This window comes from Sceloporus occidentalis, unplaced genomic scaffold (assembly GCF_023333645.1).
Source record: "Sceloporus occidentalis isolate IW3139 unplaced genomic scaffold, rSceOcc1.0.p SCAF_177, whole genome shotgun sequence".
NCBI lineage: Eukaryota > Metazoa > Chordata > Lepidosauria > Squamata > Phrynosomatidae > Sceloporus > Sceloporus occidentalis.
The window spans coordinates 1,347,327-1,364,973 of NW_028317157.1; the positions used below are offsets into that span (position 1 = coordinate 1,347,327).

General features: G+C 46.0%; 1 protein-coding gene across 5 annotated transcripts in view; it reads right to left on the bottom strand.

Moving 5' to 3' along the window:
- Positions 1-17,647, bottom strand: part of LOC149278889 (small G protein signaling modulator 1-like) — a 123,288-nt gene that overhangs the window by 44,628 nt on the left and 61,013 nt on the right. For all 5 annotated transcript variants that reach the window (XM_089501617.1, XM_089501619.1, XM_089501615.1 and 2 more), the window contains 9 exons: positions 5,593-5,657; positions 5,329-5,474; positions 4,923-5,051; positions 4,638-4,823; positions 3,185-3,712; positions 2,783-2,907; positions 2,554-2,636; positions 1,277-1,386; positions 1,078-1,174 (listed from right to left, as the gene is read on the bottom strand). In XM_089501617.1, coding sequence (XP_089357743.1) covers positions 1,078-1,174; positions 1,277-1,386; positions 2,554-2,636; positions 2,783-2,907; positions 3,185-3,712; positions 4,638-4,823; positions 4,923-5,051; positions 5,329-5,474; positions 5,593-5,657 — 1,469 coding nt within the window. The remainder of the gene's footprint in view (positions 1-1,077; positions 1,175-1,276; positions 1,387-2,553; positions 2,637-2,782; positions 2,908-3,184; positions 3,713-4,637; positions 4,824-4,922; positions 5,052-5,328; positions 5,475-5,592; positions 5,658-17,647) is intronic.

Consider the following 17,647-nt stretch of genomic DNA (forward strand, 5'->3'; position numbering starts at 1 on the left):
CAACCGAGCCGCACCTGATAGATCTGATGAGCCGGCCTCGAAGGGGATGTTGAGGTCACCCAGGACTAGAAGCCTAGGTGACTTCAGTACCAGCTCCGAGACCAGGAGTGTCAGCTTGGCCAGGGAATTTGTTAGGTTACGGGGTGGACGGTAGACCAACAGAATCCCCAGACTATCCTTGGCCTTCAGGGTCAGGTAAATACCCTCAATGTGTCTCAGTTTCGGAACCAAATTCCTGGTCAAAGTGATATGACTTTTGTGGATCACTGCCACGCCTCCCCCTCATCCACTTTCCCTAACCTGCTGCTGTACTGCGTACCCAGCCAGGAGGGCTTTTGTCCAGCTCACACCACTATCCTCCCCCAGCCAGGTTTCTGTAATGCATGCCAGGTCAGCATCATAATCATCTAATAGATCGTAGATGATATGAGATTTATTTTTCACTGACCTGGCATTACATAGGAGCAAGGTAAGGGTCTGTGGTATGTTTCGGACGATCCTCGGTTCTTTCGGGTTAACAGGGTGACTGGAAGACGGGATAGATATTACGCATCGTTCTCATCTTCCTTTAAATGTACTCTCCAGCCTGTTATCGCTATACATCCCCATGCCCCGCACCAATAAGGGAATAGAGGAAAGAGGGAAAGGAGGAGGAGGAAAGTAGAATAAAGAAGGAATAAAAGGAAGAAGGAGGGAAGGGAGAGGAGAAAGAGAAGGATGAGGATGAAAGTGGAGGAAGAAAGAAGGAGAGAATAAGGAAGAGAAGGAGAAAGAGGAAGAAGGAGGGAAAGGAGAGGAGAAAGAAAAGAGAAGTTTGAGTTAGGAGGTGGAGGAGGAAAAGAAAAGAAAGGAGGAGCAGGAAAAGAAAGAAAAAAGGGAGAGCGGGAAAAGGAGGAAGAAGAAGGAAATGGAAGGCAGGATAGAAATGAAGGAAGGGAAGAAGAGTAGGAAGAAGGAAGAAGGATGAGGAAGGAAGGAAGGAAGGAAGGAAGGAAGGAAGGAAGGAAGGAGGGAGAGAAGGAGGGGAAGGGTCAAGGGGTGCATCAATGGGGACAATGGGGGGATTCGAACATGCACCTCTCTTGAAGTCGAGGAAGAACCACCGGTAGCAGAAGTAGAAGTGAGTGTAGTCGCCATTTTGGTGCATCAGTTCAAAGAGCTCCGAGTCCAAAATCTGCCACAGGATTAAATTAATATTACATTGAATTAAAAGAGAGAGACCGAGTGGGAACATAACCCATCGTCCCCCAATAAGAGAGGCTTCTTCCCCATTGACCTGGATGAGGGACCTCATGTTGGCGAAGTGGGTGTCCATGGCTCCTCCGTGGGGGAAGTTCTGGTTCATGCGCTTCATGAGTTCGGAGAAACAGCCAAAGGCCAGGGCTTCTGGAAAGGATAATATACATGTGTCCTCTGCATTCCTGCATGGCAGAAGGGTCCTATGTATTCCTGCATGGCTCTAGGATCCTATGTATCCCTGCATGGCTCTAGGGTCCTATGTATTCCTGCATGGCTCTAGGGTCCTATGTATCCCTGCATGGCTCTAGGGTCCTATGTATTCCTGCATGGCACTAGGATCCTATGTATCCCTGCATGGCTCTAGGGTCCTATGTATCCCTGCATGGCTCTAGGGTCCTATGTATCCCTGCATGGCTCTAGGGTCCTATGTATTCCTGCATGGCACTAGGATCCTATGTATCCCTGCATGGCATAAGGGTCCTATGTATTCCTGCATGGCATAAGGGTCCTATGTTTTTCTGCATGGCTCTAGGGCCCTATGTATCCCTGCATGGCTCTAGGGTCCTATCTATCCCTGCATGGCTCTAGGGTCCTATGTATCCCTGCATGGCTCTAGGGTCCTATGTATTCCTGCATGGCTCTAGGATCCTATGTATCCCTGCATGGCATAAGGGTCCTATGTATTCCTGCATGGCTCTAGGGTCCTATGTATCCTTGCATGGCTCTAGGATCCTATGTATTACTGCATGTCTCTAGGGTCCTATGTATCCCTGCATGGCTCTAGGGTCCTATGTATCCCTGCATGGCTCTAGGGTCCTATGTATCCCTGCATGGCTCTAGGGTCCTATGTATCCCTGCATACTCCTGGAACCTTCTTCCCCCGTGAGCAAGGGCCATCACTTCTTTAACCAGCTTCAAAACAGAGTTGAAGACCATCCTATTCAGAGAAGCGTTCCCAGGCATTGCATAATTGTCGCTTGCTATTTGATGTTCTTTTGATGCCTGTTTTATCGAACCATTTCCTGTATTGCTGTGTACTTTATATGTATTAGCCTACTATCCCCACCACCTTTCCCTTCTCCTTTTATGTCATGTCTTTTTAAATTGTAAGCCTGAGGACAGGGAACTGTCTAATTAAAAAGATTGTATGTGTAAATTTACAGCACTTTATAAATAAAGGTTAATAATAATAATAATAATAATAATAATAATAATAATAATAATGCATGGCTCTGCATGGCTCTAGGGTCCTTTGTATCCCTGCATGGCTCTAGGGTCCTGTGTATTCCTGCATGGCAGAAGTATTGAACTCACCATCGTCCAGAATGACCAGCAGCGGCGCCAGGAGGTCGCACATCCCTTGGACATATCCGATGTCGATGTGGTGCCATATATAACTGGAGAGAAGAGAGAGATTTGGGACGGATGCCAGTTTTTTCTCTTCCAACTGTAGGATCCTATGTACGCCATGCAGGAATACATAGGATCCTACAGTTGGAAGGGAAAAGACCTTGCATATATACATATATGGGGCCTTCCTTACCTGCACATGACGTTCCTCAGTTTCTCCAAGTTCCCCGGAGTGAAGTAACAATAATTGCGGTCGCATCGCTGGACATCCTTCTCGATCCGGTGGAGGTTGATGGTGTACAGGTTCAGCAGTTCGGGCTAAACACCAGACACGGTCGCCAGAAGGAAAGAGTCCAAAACAAGAAGGGAAATCCAGTGAGTTGGGAGGCGGATTTGCCTTTTTTTGACCATAGAGTTGTGCTGGAGGACCCAGAGATTCCTAGAGAGGACACTTCTCTAAACCTTTGTAGCTCCTCTAGTATTATTCTATAGCCAGACTTTGATCATAGAGTCTATAGCCAGACAATGACCATAGAGTTGCATTGGATGACCCAGAGATTCCTAGAGAGGCATCCTCTCTGTATTTCGTACTCACAGAGTAGGTCACTCCAGACGAAGAGACGGGCAAAACCTCGCCGATGACGGTCAAGTCGGTCACGGCCAGAGAGTGCGAATCCAGCTGCGGGTAGAGACTCTCCATCTCCGGCTCTTCAGAGAGGTCATCTTCGCTCTCCAGCGAATTCGGACGGTTGACCCAGCCGTCCTCCGATGCGTAGAGCGGTGCCCGCTCTTTACCGGAGACCTCCTTCTCTAGAAGCATAAACTCATCAATTTTACCGTTAACGGCAAAATCTGGACCATGCAGTGCATCTTCCGTGACGACGGTGGCACAGTCCGTCGATAGTGGGCTCCGGTCAACCTCCATGCTGGTCTGCGCGGAGTGGAACAGCGTTGTTTTTTCATCCTCCATCATCCCGTCTTCTGCGCTGATTGACACGGAGAGATTGTGCACAGGAAAACCGCCGCCGCCGCCATCAGAAACCATAGAGAGTTTCACCTGCTTCCCCTCGTCCGGGTTGCGTTCGGTTTCGTTTTGCTCCACCTCATCGACGGACTTGAACACCTGTGAGAAAAGGCGGATGCCGAATGGGCGATACCGACCGTGGCATCCATGATACCAAAATGGCGTCTAGGGGCAGCTTAGGGGACTCGATTTGATCGAGGCTCTCAGCACAAAAACGTTGGGTGCCACCCGAAAATGCAAGCTTCTGTACCTGCGTGCTGCTGCTGCTGGAATCACTCTGAAGCCGTGCCAGGTTCTGCGCACCAGAGCCGCTGCTCTGGGAAGACTCAGAAAAGAGGGGGGAAAGGAAGTGTGGTAGGACTTTGTGGCACATTGAAGGACCTCCGTATGCCTAGAGAGGCCACCCTTCTGGGAATATGGAGGTCCGCCAGCACAACTCTATGGTCAGCATGCTGGAGGACCTCTAGATGCCTAGCAAGGCCACTGTAACTAAAGGACCTCCATATTCCTAGAAAGACCACCTCTGTAAGCATCTGGAGGTCCTTCAGCATGACTCTATGGTTAACTGCCAGTATATTGGAGGACCTCAAGATGCCTAGAGTGGCCACTGCAGTCACAGGCCTCCATATTCCAAGAAAAACCACCTCTGTAAGCATCTGGAGGTCCCTCATCAGGACTCTATGGTCAGTTGCCAGTATATTAGAGGACCTCAAGATGCCTAGAGTGTCCACTGTGTTGAAGGTCCTCCATATTCCTAGACAGACCATCTCTATATGCATCTGGAGGTCCTCCAGCATGACTCTACGGTCATCACCAGTATATTGGAGGACCTTAGGATGCCTAGAATGTCCACTATGTTCACGGACCTCCACATGCCTATAGAGAACACCTCTCTAGGCATCTGGAGGTCCTTACGCATGACTCCATGGTCAACCTCAAGTATGTTAGAGGACCCCCGGATGTCTAGAGAGACCGCCTCACTAGGAAACCCGATGTCCTTCCGAACGACTCTATGGAAACTCACCTCGCTGCTGACAGTTGAGTCGCAGTGCATCATGCGCTGCTCCAGGTTTGAATCCAGGCTGGCCCCAGAGCAACACTTGGCCAGCGCTGCCGCGTGTGGCTCCTTCTTGCGCTGGTGGACGATGGCTTCACAACCCAGCCACTCTGCCATGGTCTTTTCGTAGCAGGACCGCGTCCGGGCATCCACCTGTGAGCGAGACACAATAATAAGCATTCATCCTACCCTAAAATTCGAATACGGGATGCAGCCACATTGAGTGTGTGCATCAGACGAACGGCACCTCACCTCTTTCCTCTCGGTGTCCGACATCCTGAACCGGTAATGACCCAAAAGGAATGGCCAAACCGATTTCCGGATTGAGCGCTGGACGCCACCGAAGTAGACCAGGCGCAGCAGCTCCTTCTCTTCGTATCTCTGATTAGGACAAACATAGATGACGAAAGACACAGAGTCAAGGGCCGTGAGACGCAACCCATGCTCTCTAGGTATTTGGAGACTATATTGTCAACTTCTATTGGGTTGGAGGACCCCCAGATGCCTAGAAAGGCCACCTCTCTAGGCATCTGGAGGTCCTCCAGACATATCTATGGTCAATCTCTATCGGAATTATGGGGGTCGCCATTATCTGCGACATGGTGCAATGCAGCGCAACCGGCGGCCATACTGTAGCCCAGACCCAAGTCTGCTGTACCGTCCTGTCCTGTAGAAACGCCTCCCAGACGACCACAGTCAGCCCCGAACTGGCATCGCGGGGGACGCTGGGGGACACGATGTCGTGGTTGACCAGCGCCGAGAGGTGCGTCCTCACGGTGGAAAGATGGTGGCAATACGCAAGCCCTGTGACGGGAAAGGAGAACATTGGTGGTGACCATCCAAATTGGCATCCCAGTTCGACGGACTACAGATCACATCGTTTGGCGGAACTCTGGCGGAAGAAGTACAGAATAAGACTCACATCCATAAAACGCGCGTGAAAGGATCTGGTACTTCATGTTGTCGCAAAGGACCTTGAGCGGCGTTCTGCAGAGACATAGAAAGACGGTTTTATTTTAGCATTCCTGGTCCTCCATGGCCATTTATAATAAAGGGTTAAAATGTAATAAAATCCTATGTATTCCTGCATGGCAGAAGGAGGGATGGACTCTAAGGCCCTTACTAGTCCCTTCTGACTCTAGGCCCCTATGTATTCCTGCATGGCAGAAGGTAGGGTGGACTCTATGACCCTTAGTATTCCCTTCTGACTCTTGACCCCTATGTATTCCTGCATGGCAGAAGGAGGTTTGGACTCTATGGAACTTAGAAGTCCCATCTGACTCTGGGATCCTATGTATTCATGCATGGCCAAAGGAGGGATGGACTCTATGGCCCTTCGTAGTCCCTTCTGAATCCAGGATCCAATGTATTCCTGCATGGCAGACGGTGGGTTGGACTATATGGGCCTTAGTAGTCCCGTCTGACTCTAGGCTCCTATGTATTCCAGCATGGCAGAAGGAGGGGTGGACTCTATGGCCCTTAGTATTCCCTTCTGAGTCTTGACCCCTATGTATTCCTGCATGGCAGAAGGAGGGATGGACTCTATGGCCCTTAGTAGTCCCTTCTGACTCTAGGACCCTATGTATTCATGCATGGCAGAAGGAGGTTTGGACTCTATGGCCCTTAGTAGTCCCTTCTAACTCTGGGATCCTATGTATTCCTGCATGGCGTAAGGAGGGATGGACTCTATGGCCCTTAGTAGTCCCTTCTGACTCTAGGATCCAATGTATACCAGCATGGCACACAGAGGGTTGGACTATATGGGCCTTAGTAGTCCCGTCTGACTCTAGGATCCTATGTATTCCTGCATGGCAGAAGGATGGTTGGACTCTATTGCCCTTAGTAGTCCCTTTCGACTCCAGGATCCTATGTATTCCTGCACCGCACAAACATGGGCTCTATGGCCCTTAGCAGTCCGTTCCGACTCTAGGATCCTTTGTATTCCTGTATGGCAGAAGGAGGGTTGGACTATATGGCTCTTAGTAGTGTCGTCTGACTCTAGGATCCTATGTATTCCTGCACGGCACAAACATGGGCTCTATGGCCCTTAGCAGTTCCTTCCGACTCTAGGATGCTATGTATTCCTGCACCGCAGAACTAGGGATGGACTCTATGGCCCTTAGCAGTCCCTTCCGACTCTAGGATCCTATGCATTCCTGCATGGCAGAAGGAGGGTTGGACTATATGGCCCTTAGCAATCCCTCCCAAGTCTAGGATCCTATGTATTCCTGTATGGCAGAAGGAGTGATGGACTCTATGGCCCTTAGTTGACCCTTCCGACTCTAGGATCCTATGTACTCCTGCATGGCAGAAGGACGGTTGTACTGTATGGCCCCTAGTAGTCCTGTCTGACTCTAGGATCCTATGTATTCCTGCATCGCAGAAGGAGAGCTGGGCTTTATGGCCCTTATCAGTCCCTTCCGACTCTAGGATCCTAGGTATTCCTGCATGGCAAAAGGAGGGATGGACTATATGGCCCTTAGTAGTCCCTTCTTACTCTAGCATCCTGTGTATTCCTACATGGCAGAAGGAGGGTTGGACTCTATGGCCCTTACTAGTCCCTTCTGATTCTAGGACCCTATGTATTCCTGCATGGCAGAAGGTGGGGTGGACTCTATGGCCCTTAGGAGTCCCTTCTGATTCTAGGAGCCTATGTATTCCGGCATGGCAGAAGAAGGGTTGGAATATATGGCCCTTAGCAGTCCCTCCTGACTCTAGGATCCTATGTATTCATGCATGGCAGAAGGAGCTTTGGACTCTATGGAACTTAGTAGTCCCTTCTGACTCTAGGATCCAATGTATTCCAGCATGGAACACAGAGGGTTGGACTATATGGGCCTTAGTAGTCCCGTATGACTCTAGGATCCTATGTATTCCTCCATGGCAGGAGAATGGTTGGACTCTATGGCCCTTAGTAGTCCCTTCTGACTCAAGGATCCTATGTATTCCTGCACCGCACAAGGATGGGCTCTATGGCCCTTAGCAGTCCCTTCCGACTCTAGGATGCTATGTATTCCTGCATAGCAGAAGGAGGGATGGACTCTATGGCCCTTAGTAGTCCCTTCTGACTCTAGGACCCTATGTATTCATGCATGGCAGAAGGAGGTTTGGATTCTATGGCCCTTAGTAGTCCCTTCTAACTCTGGGATCCTATGTATTCCTGCATGGCGTAAGGAGGGACGGACTCTATGGCCCTTAGTAGTCCCTTCTGACTCTAGGATCCAATGTATACCAGCATGGCACACAGAGGGTTGGACTATATGGGCCTTAGTAGTCCCGTCTGACTCTAGGATCCTATGTATTCCTGCATGGCAGAAGGATGGTTGGACTCTATTGCCCTTAGTAGTCCCTTTCGACTGCAGGATCCTATGTATTCCTGCACCGCACAAACATGGGCTCTATGGCCCTTAGCAGTCCCTTCCGACTCTAGGATCCTTTGTATTCCTGTATGGCAGAAGGAGGGTTGGACTATATGGCTCTTAGTAGTGTCGTCTGACTCTAGGATCCTATGTATTCCTGCACGGCACAAACATGGGCTCTATGGCCCTTAGCAGTCCCTTCCGACTCTAGGATGCTATGTATTCCTGCACCGCAGAACTAGGGATGGACTCTATGGCCCTTAGCAGTCCCTTCCGACTCTAGGATCCTATGCATTCCTGCATGGCAGAAGGAGGGTTGGACTATATGGCCCTTAGCAATCCCTCCCAAGTCTAGGATCCTATGTATTCCTGCATGGCAGAAGGAGTGATGGACTCAATGGCCCTTAGTTGTCCCTTCCGACTCTAGGATCCTATGTACTCCTGCATGGCAGAAGGACAGTTGTACTATATGGCCCTTAGTAGTCCTGTCTGACTCTAGGATCCTATGTATTCCTGCATCGCAGAAGGAGAGCTGGGCTCTATGGCCCTTATCAGTCCCTTCCGACTCTAGGATCCTAGGTATTCCTGCATGGCAAAAGGAGGGATGGACTATATGGCCCTTAGTAGTCCCTTCTTACTCTAGCATCCTGTGTATTCCTACATGGCAGAAGGAGGGTTGGACTCTATGGCCCTTACTAGTCCCTTCTGATTCTAGGACCCTATGTATTCCTGCATGGCAGAAGGTGGGGTGGACTCTATGGCCCTTAGGAGTCCCTTCTGATTCTAGGACCCTATGTATTCCGGCATGGCAGAAGAAGGGTTGGAATATATGGCCCTTAGCAGTCCCTCCTGACTCTAGGATCCTATGTATTCATGCATGGCAGAAGGAGGTTTGGACTCTATGGCCCTTAGTAGTCCCTTCTGACTCTAGGATCCAATGTATTCCAGCATGGAACACAGAGGGTTGGACTGTATGGGCCTTAGTAGTCCCGTATGACTCTAGGATCCTATGTATTCCTGCATGGCAGGAGAATGGTTGGAGTCTATGGCCCTTAGTAGTCCCTTCTGACTCAAGGATCCTATGTATTCCTGCACCGCACAAGGATGGGCTCTATGGCCCTTAGCAGTCCCTTCCGACTCTAGGATGCTATGTATTCCTGCATAGCAGAAGGAGGGATGGACTATATGGCCCTTAGCAGTCACTCCCAACTCTAGGAACCTATGTATTCCTGCATGGCAGAAGGAGGTTTGGACTCTATGGCCCTTAGTAGTCCCTTCTAACTCTGGGATCCTATGTATTCCTGCATGGCGTAAGGAGGGATGGACTCTATGGCCCTTAGTAGTCCCTTCTGACTCTAGGATCCAATGTATACCAGCATGGCACACAGAGGGTTGGACTATATGGGCCTTAGTAGTCCCGTCTGACTCTAGGATCCTATGTATTCCTGCATGGCAGAAGGATGGTTGGACTCTATTGCCCTTAGTAGTCCCTTTCGACTCCAGGATCCTATGTATTCCTGCACCGCACAAACATGGGCTCTATAGCCCTTAGCAGTCCCTTCCGACTCTAGGATCCTTTGTATTCCTGTATGGCAGAAGGATGATTGGGCTATATGGATCTTAGTAGTGTCGTCTGACTCTAGGATCCTATGTATTCCTGCACGGCACAAACATGGGCTCTAAGGCCCTTAGCAGTCCCTTCCGACTCTAGGATGCTATGTATTCCTGCACCGCAGAACTAGGGATGGACTCTATGGCCCTTAGCAGTCCCTTCCGACTCTAGGATCCTATGCATTCCTGCATGGCAGAAGGAGGGTTGGACTATATGGCCCTTAGCAATCCCTCCCAAGTCTAGGATCCTATGTATTCCTGCACGGCAGAAGGAGTGATGGACTCTATGGCCCTTAGTTGTCCCTTCCGACTCTAGGATCCTATGTACTCCTGCATGGCATAAGGACGGTTGTACTATATGGCCCTTAGTAGTCCTGTCTGACTCTAGGATCCTATGTATTCCTGCATTGCAGAAGGAGAGCTGGGCTCTATGGCCCTTATCAGTCCCTTCCGACTCTAGGATCCTAGGTATTCCTGCATGGCAGAAGGAGGGATGGACTCTATGGCCCTTAGCAGTCCCTTCCGACTCTAGGATCCTATGCATTCCTGCATGGCAGAAGGAGGGTTGGACTATATGGCCCTTAGCAATCCCTCCCAAGTCTAGGATCCTATGTACCCCTGCATGGCAGAAGGAGTGATGGACTCTATGGCCCTTAGTTGTCCCTTCCGACTCTAGGATCCTATGTACTCCTGCATAGCAGAAGGCCGGTTGTACTGTATGGCCCTTAGTAGTCCTGTCTGACTCTAGGATCCTATGTATTCCTGCATCGCAGAAGGAGAGCTGGGCTCTATGGCCCTTATCAGTCCCTTCCGACTCTAGGATCCTAGGTATTCCTGCATGGCAAAAGGAGGGATGGACTATATGGCCCTTAGTAGTCCCTTCTTACTCTAGCATCCTGTGTATTCCTACATGGCAGAAGGAGGGTTGGACTCTATGGCCCTTCCTAGTCCCTTCTGATTCTAGGACCCTATGTATTCCTGCATGGCAGAAGGTGGGGTGGACTCTATGGCCCTTAGGAGTCCCTTCTGACTCTAGGCCCCTATGTATTCCTGCATGGCAGAAGGTGGGGTGGACTCTATGGCCCTTAGGAGTCCCTTCTGATTCTAGGACCCTATGTATTCCTGCATGGCAGAAGAAGGGTTGGAATATATGGCCCTTAGCAGTCCCTCCTGACTTTAGGATCCTATGTATTCATGCTTGGCAGAAGGAGGTTTGGACTCTATGGCCCTTAGTAGTCCCTTCTGACTCTAGGATCCAATGTATTCCAGCATGGAACACAGAGGGTTGGACTATATGGGCCTTAGTAGTCCCGTATGACTCTAGGATCCTATGTATTCCTGCATGGCAGGAGAATGGTTGGACCCTATGGCCCTTAGTAGTCCCTTCCGACTCCAGGATCCTATGTATTCCTGCACCGTACAAGGATGGGCTCTATGGCCCTTAGCAGTCCCTTCCGACTCTAGGATGCTATGTATTCCTGCATAGCAGAAGGAGGCATGGACTATATGGCCCTTAGCAGTCACTCCCAACTCTAGGAACCTATGTATTCCTGCATGGCAGAAGGAGAGATGGACTCTATGGACCTTTGTAGTCCCTTTAGTCTCTACGATCCTATGTATTCCTGCATTTCAGAAGGATGGTTGTACTCTGTGGCCCTTAGTTGTCCCTTCTGACTCTAGGAACCTATGTATTCCTGTACGGCAGCAAGAGGGATCGACTCTATGCCCCTTCGCAGTCCCTTCCAACTGTAGGATCCTTTGTATTCCTGTATGGCAGAAGGAGGGTTGGACTATATGGCTCTTAGTAGTGTCGTCTGACTCTAGGATCCTATGTATTCGTGCATGGCAGAAGGAGGTTTGGACTGTATGGCCCTTAGTAGTCCCTTCTGATTCCAGGATCCAATGTATTCCTGCATGGCAGACGGTGGGTTGGACTATATGGGCCTCAGTTGTCCCTTCTGACTCTAGGAACCTATGTATTCCTGCATGGCAGCAGGAGATATGGACTCTATGGCCCTTACCAGTCCCTTCCAACTGTAGGATCCTTTATATTCCTGTATGGCAGAAGGAAAGTTGGACTATATGGCCCTTAGTAGTCTCGTTTGACTCTAGGATCCTATGTATTCCTGAATGGCAGAAGGAGGGTTGGACTATACGGCCCTTCGTAGTCCCTTCGGACTCTAGGATCCTATGTATTCCTGCATGGCAGAAGGAGGGTCGGACTATATGGCCCTTAGTAGTCCCGTCTGACTCTGGCATCTTATGTGTTCCTGCAGGGCAGAAGGGGGGTTGGACTGTATGGTCCTTCGTAGTCCCTTCCGACTCTCGGATCCTATGTATTCTTGCATGGCAGAAGGAGAGTTGGAATATATGGCCCTTTGTAGTTCCTACCGATTCTAAGATCCTATGTATTCCTGCATGGCAGAAGGAGGGTTTGAATATATGGCCCTTAGTAGTCTCCTCTGACTCTAGGATCCTATGTGTTCCTGAATGAAAGAAGGAGGGAGACTTCCGGTTGCTCCACCAAGACATTCAGAGGCAAGTTGCTTTGGCTCTGCTCTCCTTTCTACTGCAGCACGACCCGTTCAAAGGTCTTCCTGCAGAATTTGGGAGGATCATAAAGGTACTCGAACCGAGTGAGTGTCGAGGCGAGGGTCTGTCGGGGGCTCTAGAGTCCTATTTTTCTTTGCCCTGAAGGGCTGGGAGTGAGGGACTCGGGGAAAGCCCCAAGGCAGCCGGCGCTGTGGTGTGTTTGTCTGGGACAACCAGTCTTGGCGCAACCTTTTAAACATTAGAAGACTTATCCCTTGTGGGTCGATCGGGATAAGACCAAGAACAACAAATTTTCGGATATCTCTTTCTTTCATTTGAGGACATTTAAGACCTTTCTCCTTTCCTTCAGTACAAGTTTTGGAAGGTATGGCGATAGTGATCCACCGAAAGGTGAAAGGATTCCAACTATAAGAAGGCAATATTAAACTTTAATGTGCACTGAATCTATCTGCGTAGTTGAATGCTGGTTTAAGGACTTTTTTTTCTTTTCTTTTGTCTCTGCTCTACCATTTGACTGCAGTAGGATAAAGAAATTAATATTTAAACAGGGACGGAATTGATCCGGACTGAGGTCTCACAGCTGGTTGCGTTTGGATTGAATGGTGAGAAGGTTACCTGCTATTATCTGCCCATAACGAACCACAGCTGCCCAGAATTGAGGCAGCAGGATTTCTGATTAGAAGAAGCCGAGTGAACATTGAGAGGAGTTACTTCACAAACACTGCAACACTCTCAAGCAACAACAACGGAGAAATATCCCCTTATAAAAGTGTTAGATGGAAACAAGGGGTGCAAAGCACAAGAAAGAAACTATGCGTGGAGGACACACAAACCTAAGAAGGAACTCGGTGGAGTTGCTAGGAAAACAACCAGATATCTCATCTATTATTCTGGAGGAACTGTGTGAATTCAAAAGGAATTTTAAGTTGGAAATTAGGGAAGAACAGAAAGCCCTAAGAGAAGAATTAAGAGAAGATATACAAATTCAAACTGAAACTCTATCTAGAAAGATCGATGCGATAAACAAAGACATCTCAGAGATTAAAAAGGAGGTGAACTCCACAGCTAAGAAAACTGTCGAATTGGAAAAGAAAATAACTAGGTTGGAGAAACACCAAACTCAAGAGGACAGTGTTATACAACAGCAAGAAAAAAGATATAGGGATAGGGCTATTAAGATTAGAGGACTGGCTGAAGTAGAGGAGGAGAATTTAGAAGAACGATTGTTCCCAGCCCTCGCTCTCTTTTTGGGCATCTCGACTGAACAGCTGGAATCCCAGACAGATAAAATCTTTAGAGTAAGTTCGAAAGTCGCTAAGGAGAAGGGCTTTCTGAGAGATGTGATTCTTTGTTTTACAACGACAAGACTAAAAGAAAAGTGTTTGCAAAGGAATTACAAAAAGGACTTGATAATTGACAACTCTCATGTAAAAATCTATAAGGATCTTCCACTCCAGGTGATTAAACAGAGACGGCTCTACAGATCTCTCACCACGATTCTACAAAGGAAAAGCATTAATTATAGATGGACTAACCCGGAAGGGATATCTTGTTGGTACAACAATAAAAGAGTAAAGATCAACACTATCGAAAAGGCTAAGGACTTTCAAAAGCTTTTATTATCTCAAGAATCGGGCACAGACCAAGAACGCAACGAAAGTGAAAAGATCAGAGAGAACGATCTGTTGATTAATCCTCGGATGGATCTCCAACTCAGTCAGGACAACCTACTAGACTTGGAGCCAGGAGAACTGCTGGATTACGCAAAGAACTTGGACATTTAAACTGGGACATTATTCATCTGAAGGGGAACAACATAGTGAGTTATTTGATTTCTTCTCATTTTTATTCACTCTTTTTACTTCTGTAATTAACAAACCGTATTACTCTTTGGTGAGATGGTCAAAATAGCATCATGGAACATGGGGGGCATAAACAAAGAGAGAAAACATAAACAAATATTTCATTTACTAGATAAAAGGAACTATGACATAATTTTTTTACAAGAAACAAAAATAAGGACGGGGGACCAAAAATATTTAAGAAACCCAAGACTAGGGAATTGTTACCCAGTTTCAATTAATAAAAGAAAAAGAGGACTTGTGCTGTATGTAAATAGGAAGTATTACACAAAGGGGATTAAAATCGACCCAGAGGGGAGATACCAAATATTGGAAGTGAATACTGGGTTAACTACACTTACAGTTATTAACATATATGGTCCCCATGAAAACAAAAAAGTTTTTTTCCAAAAACTAAATGAAGAAATAATGGCACTCGACAATAAAAATATTATTCTAGCAGGCGATTTCAATGGGGTTTTAAATCCCAAGAAAGACAGAAAAACAACCAAAAAAAAAAAAAAAGGAAAAAAAAGATCATGGTTGTCTCCTAAAAAGTTGTCTTGGGCTGATACACGACCATGACCTTGTAGATCTTTGGCCTCATAAAAATGAAGGGAAAACAGGATTCACATTTTATTCAGAAGCTCATAAATCATGGTCGTGGATAGACTTCTTCCTAATGCTTAGCTCCCAACTTTAAAAACATGGAAGTGGATTGTAAAACTTTGTCTGATCACAGTTTAATAGATGCAACTTTAAAAGAAAAGGAAAACAGAGATTGCAAAACAAGTTATTGGAAGATGAGCAATTTGTTGGGAAAATGAAAGAAGAAATAAAAATTTACTTTAAATTAAATGATATGCCTGAGATGAAAAATAAGATTGTTTGGGATGCAGGGAAAGCAACATTCCGAGGGATATTGATTAAGAGAGCTGCAGAAGTAAAAAGGGAAAGGACAGAAAGAGAGAAGAGAATCCTAGAACAGATTAGGGAGAAAGAACAGCAAATGGTTAAAAATTCAGAAAGCCGAAAATTAAGAAACGAAATCAAAATTCTCCAGATGCAGCTTCAAAACAAAATAAATTCAGAAATAGCGAAGGATTTAAAACAAACTAAACAAGACTTTTTTGAAAACGGCAATAAAGTCGGTAGATGGCTTGCTAGAAAATTAAGGAGAGAGAAAGAAAGGGGGTTTATAACAAAAATAAAAAAGGGAAATAGTATTTTAACATCTCAAGAAGATATAATCAGAGCCTTTGGAGATTATTACAAAGAACTGTACAGGCTAAAAGGACAAGGAGGTGATAGGGGTTCAATTATTAGGGATTACATCCAGTCAAAAATAAATTTAAAGGTTACGGCGGAACAAAGAAATAACTTAAATGCTAAAATAACGAAACAAGAAATTTACACGGCAATAACTTCTTTGAAAGAGGGGAAAGCCCCCGGAGAGGACGGCTTTTCATCTTTATTCTACAAGAAATTTCACGAAGAACTAATAGGGCCCCTTATGAGACTATTCACTGCTATAGAGGTTGAGGGAATCCCCCCTTCTTGGGAGAAAGCATTTATTTCCCTGATCCCAAAAGAAGGGAAAGACCAGGAAGTCATGCCCAACTACCGCCCAATAAGCCTTCTTAATACAGACTACAAGATATACACCAATATTTTAGCAACTAGGCTGAAAAAAAATCTATCTCAGATGTTGGGCAAAGAACAAAGTGGGTTTCTGCCGGGGAGGCAGATTAGGGATAATATTAGGCCAATTTTGAACTCTTTAGAGTTCTATCATGTAAATAACAACAAAAAATTTGCTTTAATAGCACTAGACATGGAGAAAGCCTTCGACCGTCTGAATTGGGATTTTCTATTTGAAACCTTAAAGGCTTTTGATTTTGGAGATAGCTTTATCAAAAAGATTCAACAGATATACTGCAAGCAAACTGCGAAAGTAATGGTTAATGGCAAAAGATCCCAAGAATTTCAAATATACACGGGAGTTAGACAGGGGTGTCCCATTTCCCCTTTGCTCTTTCTGGTGTCAATGGAAGTGCTAATCTCAGCAATTAAAGGGAATAATAGGATAAGAGGCTGTAAAAAAGGGAAAAGCATATTGAACTTGAAAGTCTTTGCTGATGATGTGGCCTTGATAGTAGAGGACCCCAGTTCATGTATAGAAGAAGTCACAAAGGAATTAAAACAGTTTAGAGCTCATTCGGGTCTAAACATAAATAAAGACAAGACTGTTATGCTAACAAAAAACATCCCCCCCCAATGAAGTAGAATCAATAACTAAACTATCGGGATTTAAAGAGGAAAAAAAGATTAGATATTTGGGAATTTGGCTGTCAAAGGATAATTTGAAACTGTTCGATAACAATTACTGTAAAGTTTGGAACGACATCAAGGAAAATCTTAGGAGATGGAATCAGCTTAATTTGTCACTATTAGGCAGAATTGCGGTCATAAAAATGGCAGTTTTGCCAAAAATAATGTTCTTATTCCAAAATCTCCCGATAGTTATAAATGACAAAATCTTTAAGGAATGGGATAGTGAACTGAAAAAATTTATCTGGAAGGGGCAGAGACCCAGAGTAAACTGGATGGTCTTAAAGGATGAAAAGGCAAGAGGTGGCTATGGATTGCCTCATCTAAAAAATTATTATTGGGCATGCTCTTTACTGTGGTTGCAGACTTGGATCAAATTAGAGGATCGTGTATTATTAGATCTGGAAGGGGTGCAATTAAGGTTCGGATGGCATGCATATTTATGCTATGGGAAATTAGATCAAAACCGGGACTTTAATAATCACCCAATTAGAAAATCGTTACTAGAAACTTGGAAAAAGATTTATTAATTATTTTACTTTCATTTACCATTATGGACTTCCCCCCAAGAAGCCTTTTTCAGCAGATGGCACATACAGGAAAAATGGCTGACATATAAAGATATGTTAGAGATAGAGGCGCAAGGAGGGTGTAAAATAAAACAGAAGGATACCAAAAGGGAAGGGGTTTTTGAGTTATCATGGTTCAATTATATTCAACTAAGTCAAAGAACAAAAATTGATATCAAGACGGTGGGGATAGAAAAAGATCTAAACAAGTTAGATAAGATCCTGTGGCAACCGGATAAACATAAGATAGCAAAATTTTACCAGTTAATTTTGAACAGAGTCTTAGAACACAACACAATAAAGGAATATATGATTAAATGGTCCAAGGATCTAGGGTCCACAATAAATTATGATGAGTGGCAGAAGACATGGTTGAGAACAAATAAATTCACGGTGGGACAAAGCCTGAAGGAGAACCATTTAAAAATAATGAATAGATGGTACATTACACCATGGAAGTTAAAAAAATGTATAAGTCTAGTGAAGGACTATGCTGGAAATGTAATCAACAAAAAGGGACGCTGTACCACATGTGGTGGGGATGTACAGAAATAAAGAAATTCTGGAAGACTGTACATGACTCTCTGCAAAAGATCTTAGGGTTTAATTTTCAAATGGACCCAAAATTGTATCTTCTTAATATAACCACGATACTAAACACAGAGGAAATCAAGTTTTGGAGAATTACGCTTTATCTGGTCACTGCAGCTAGG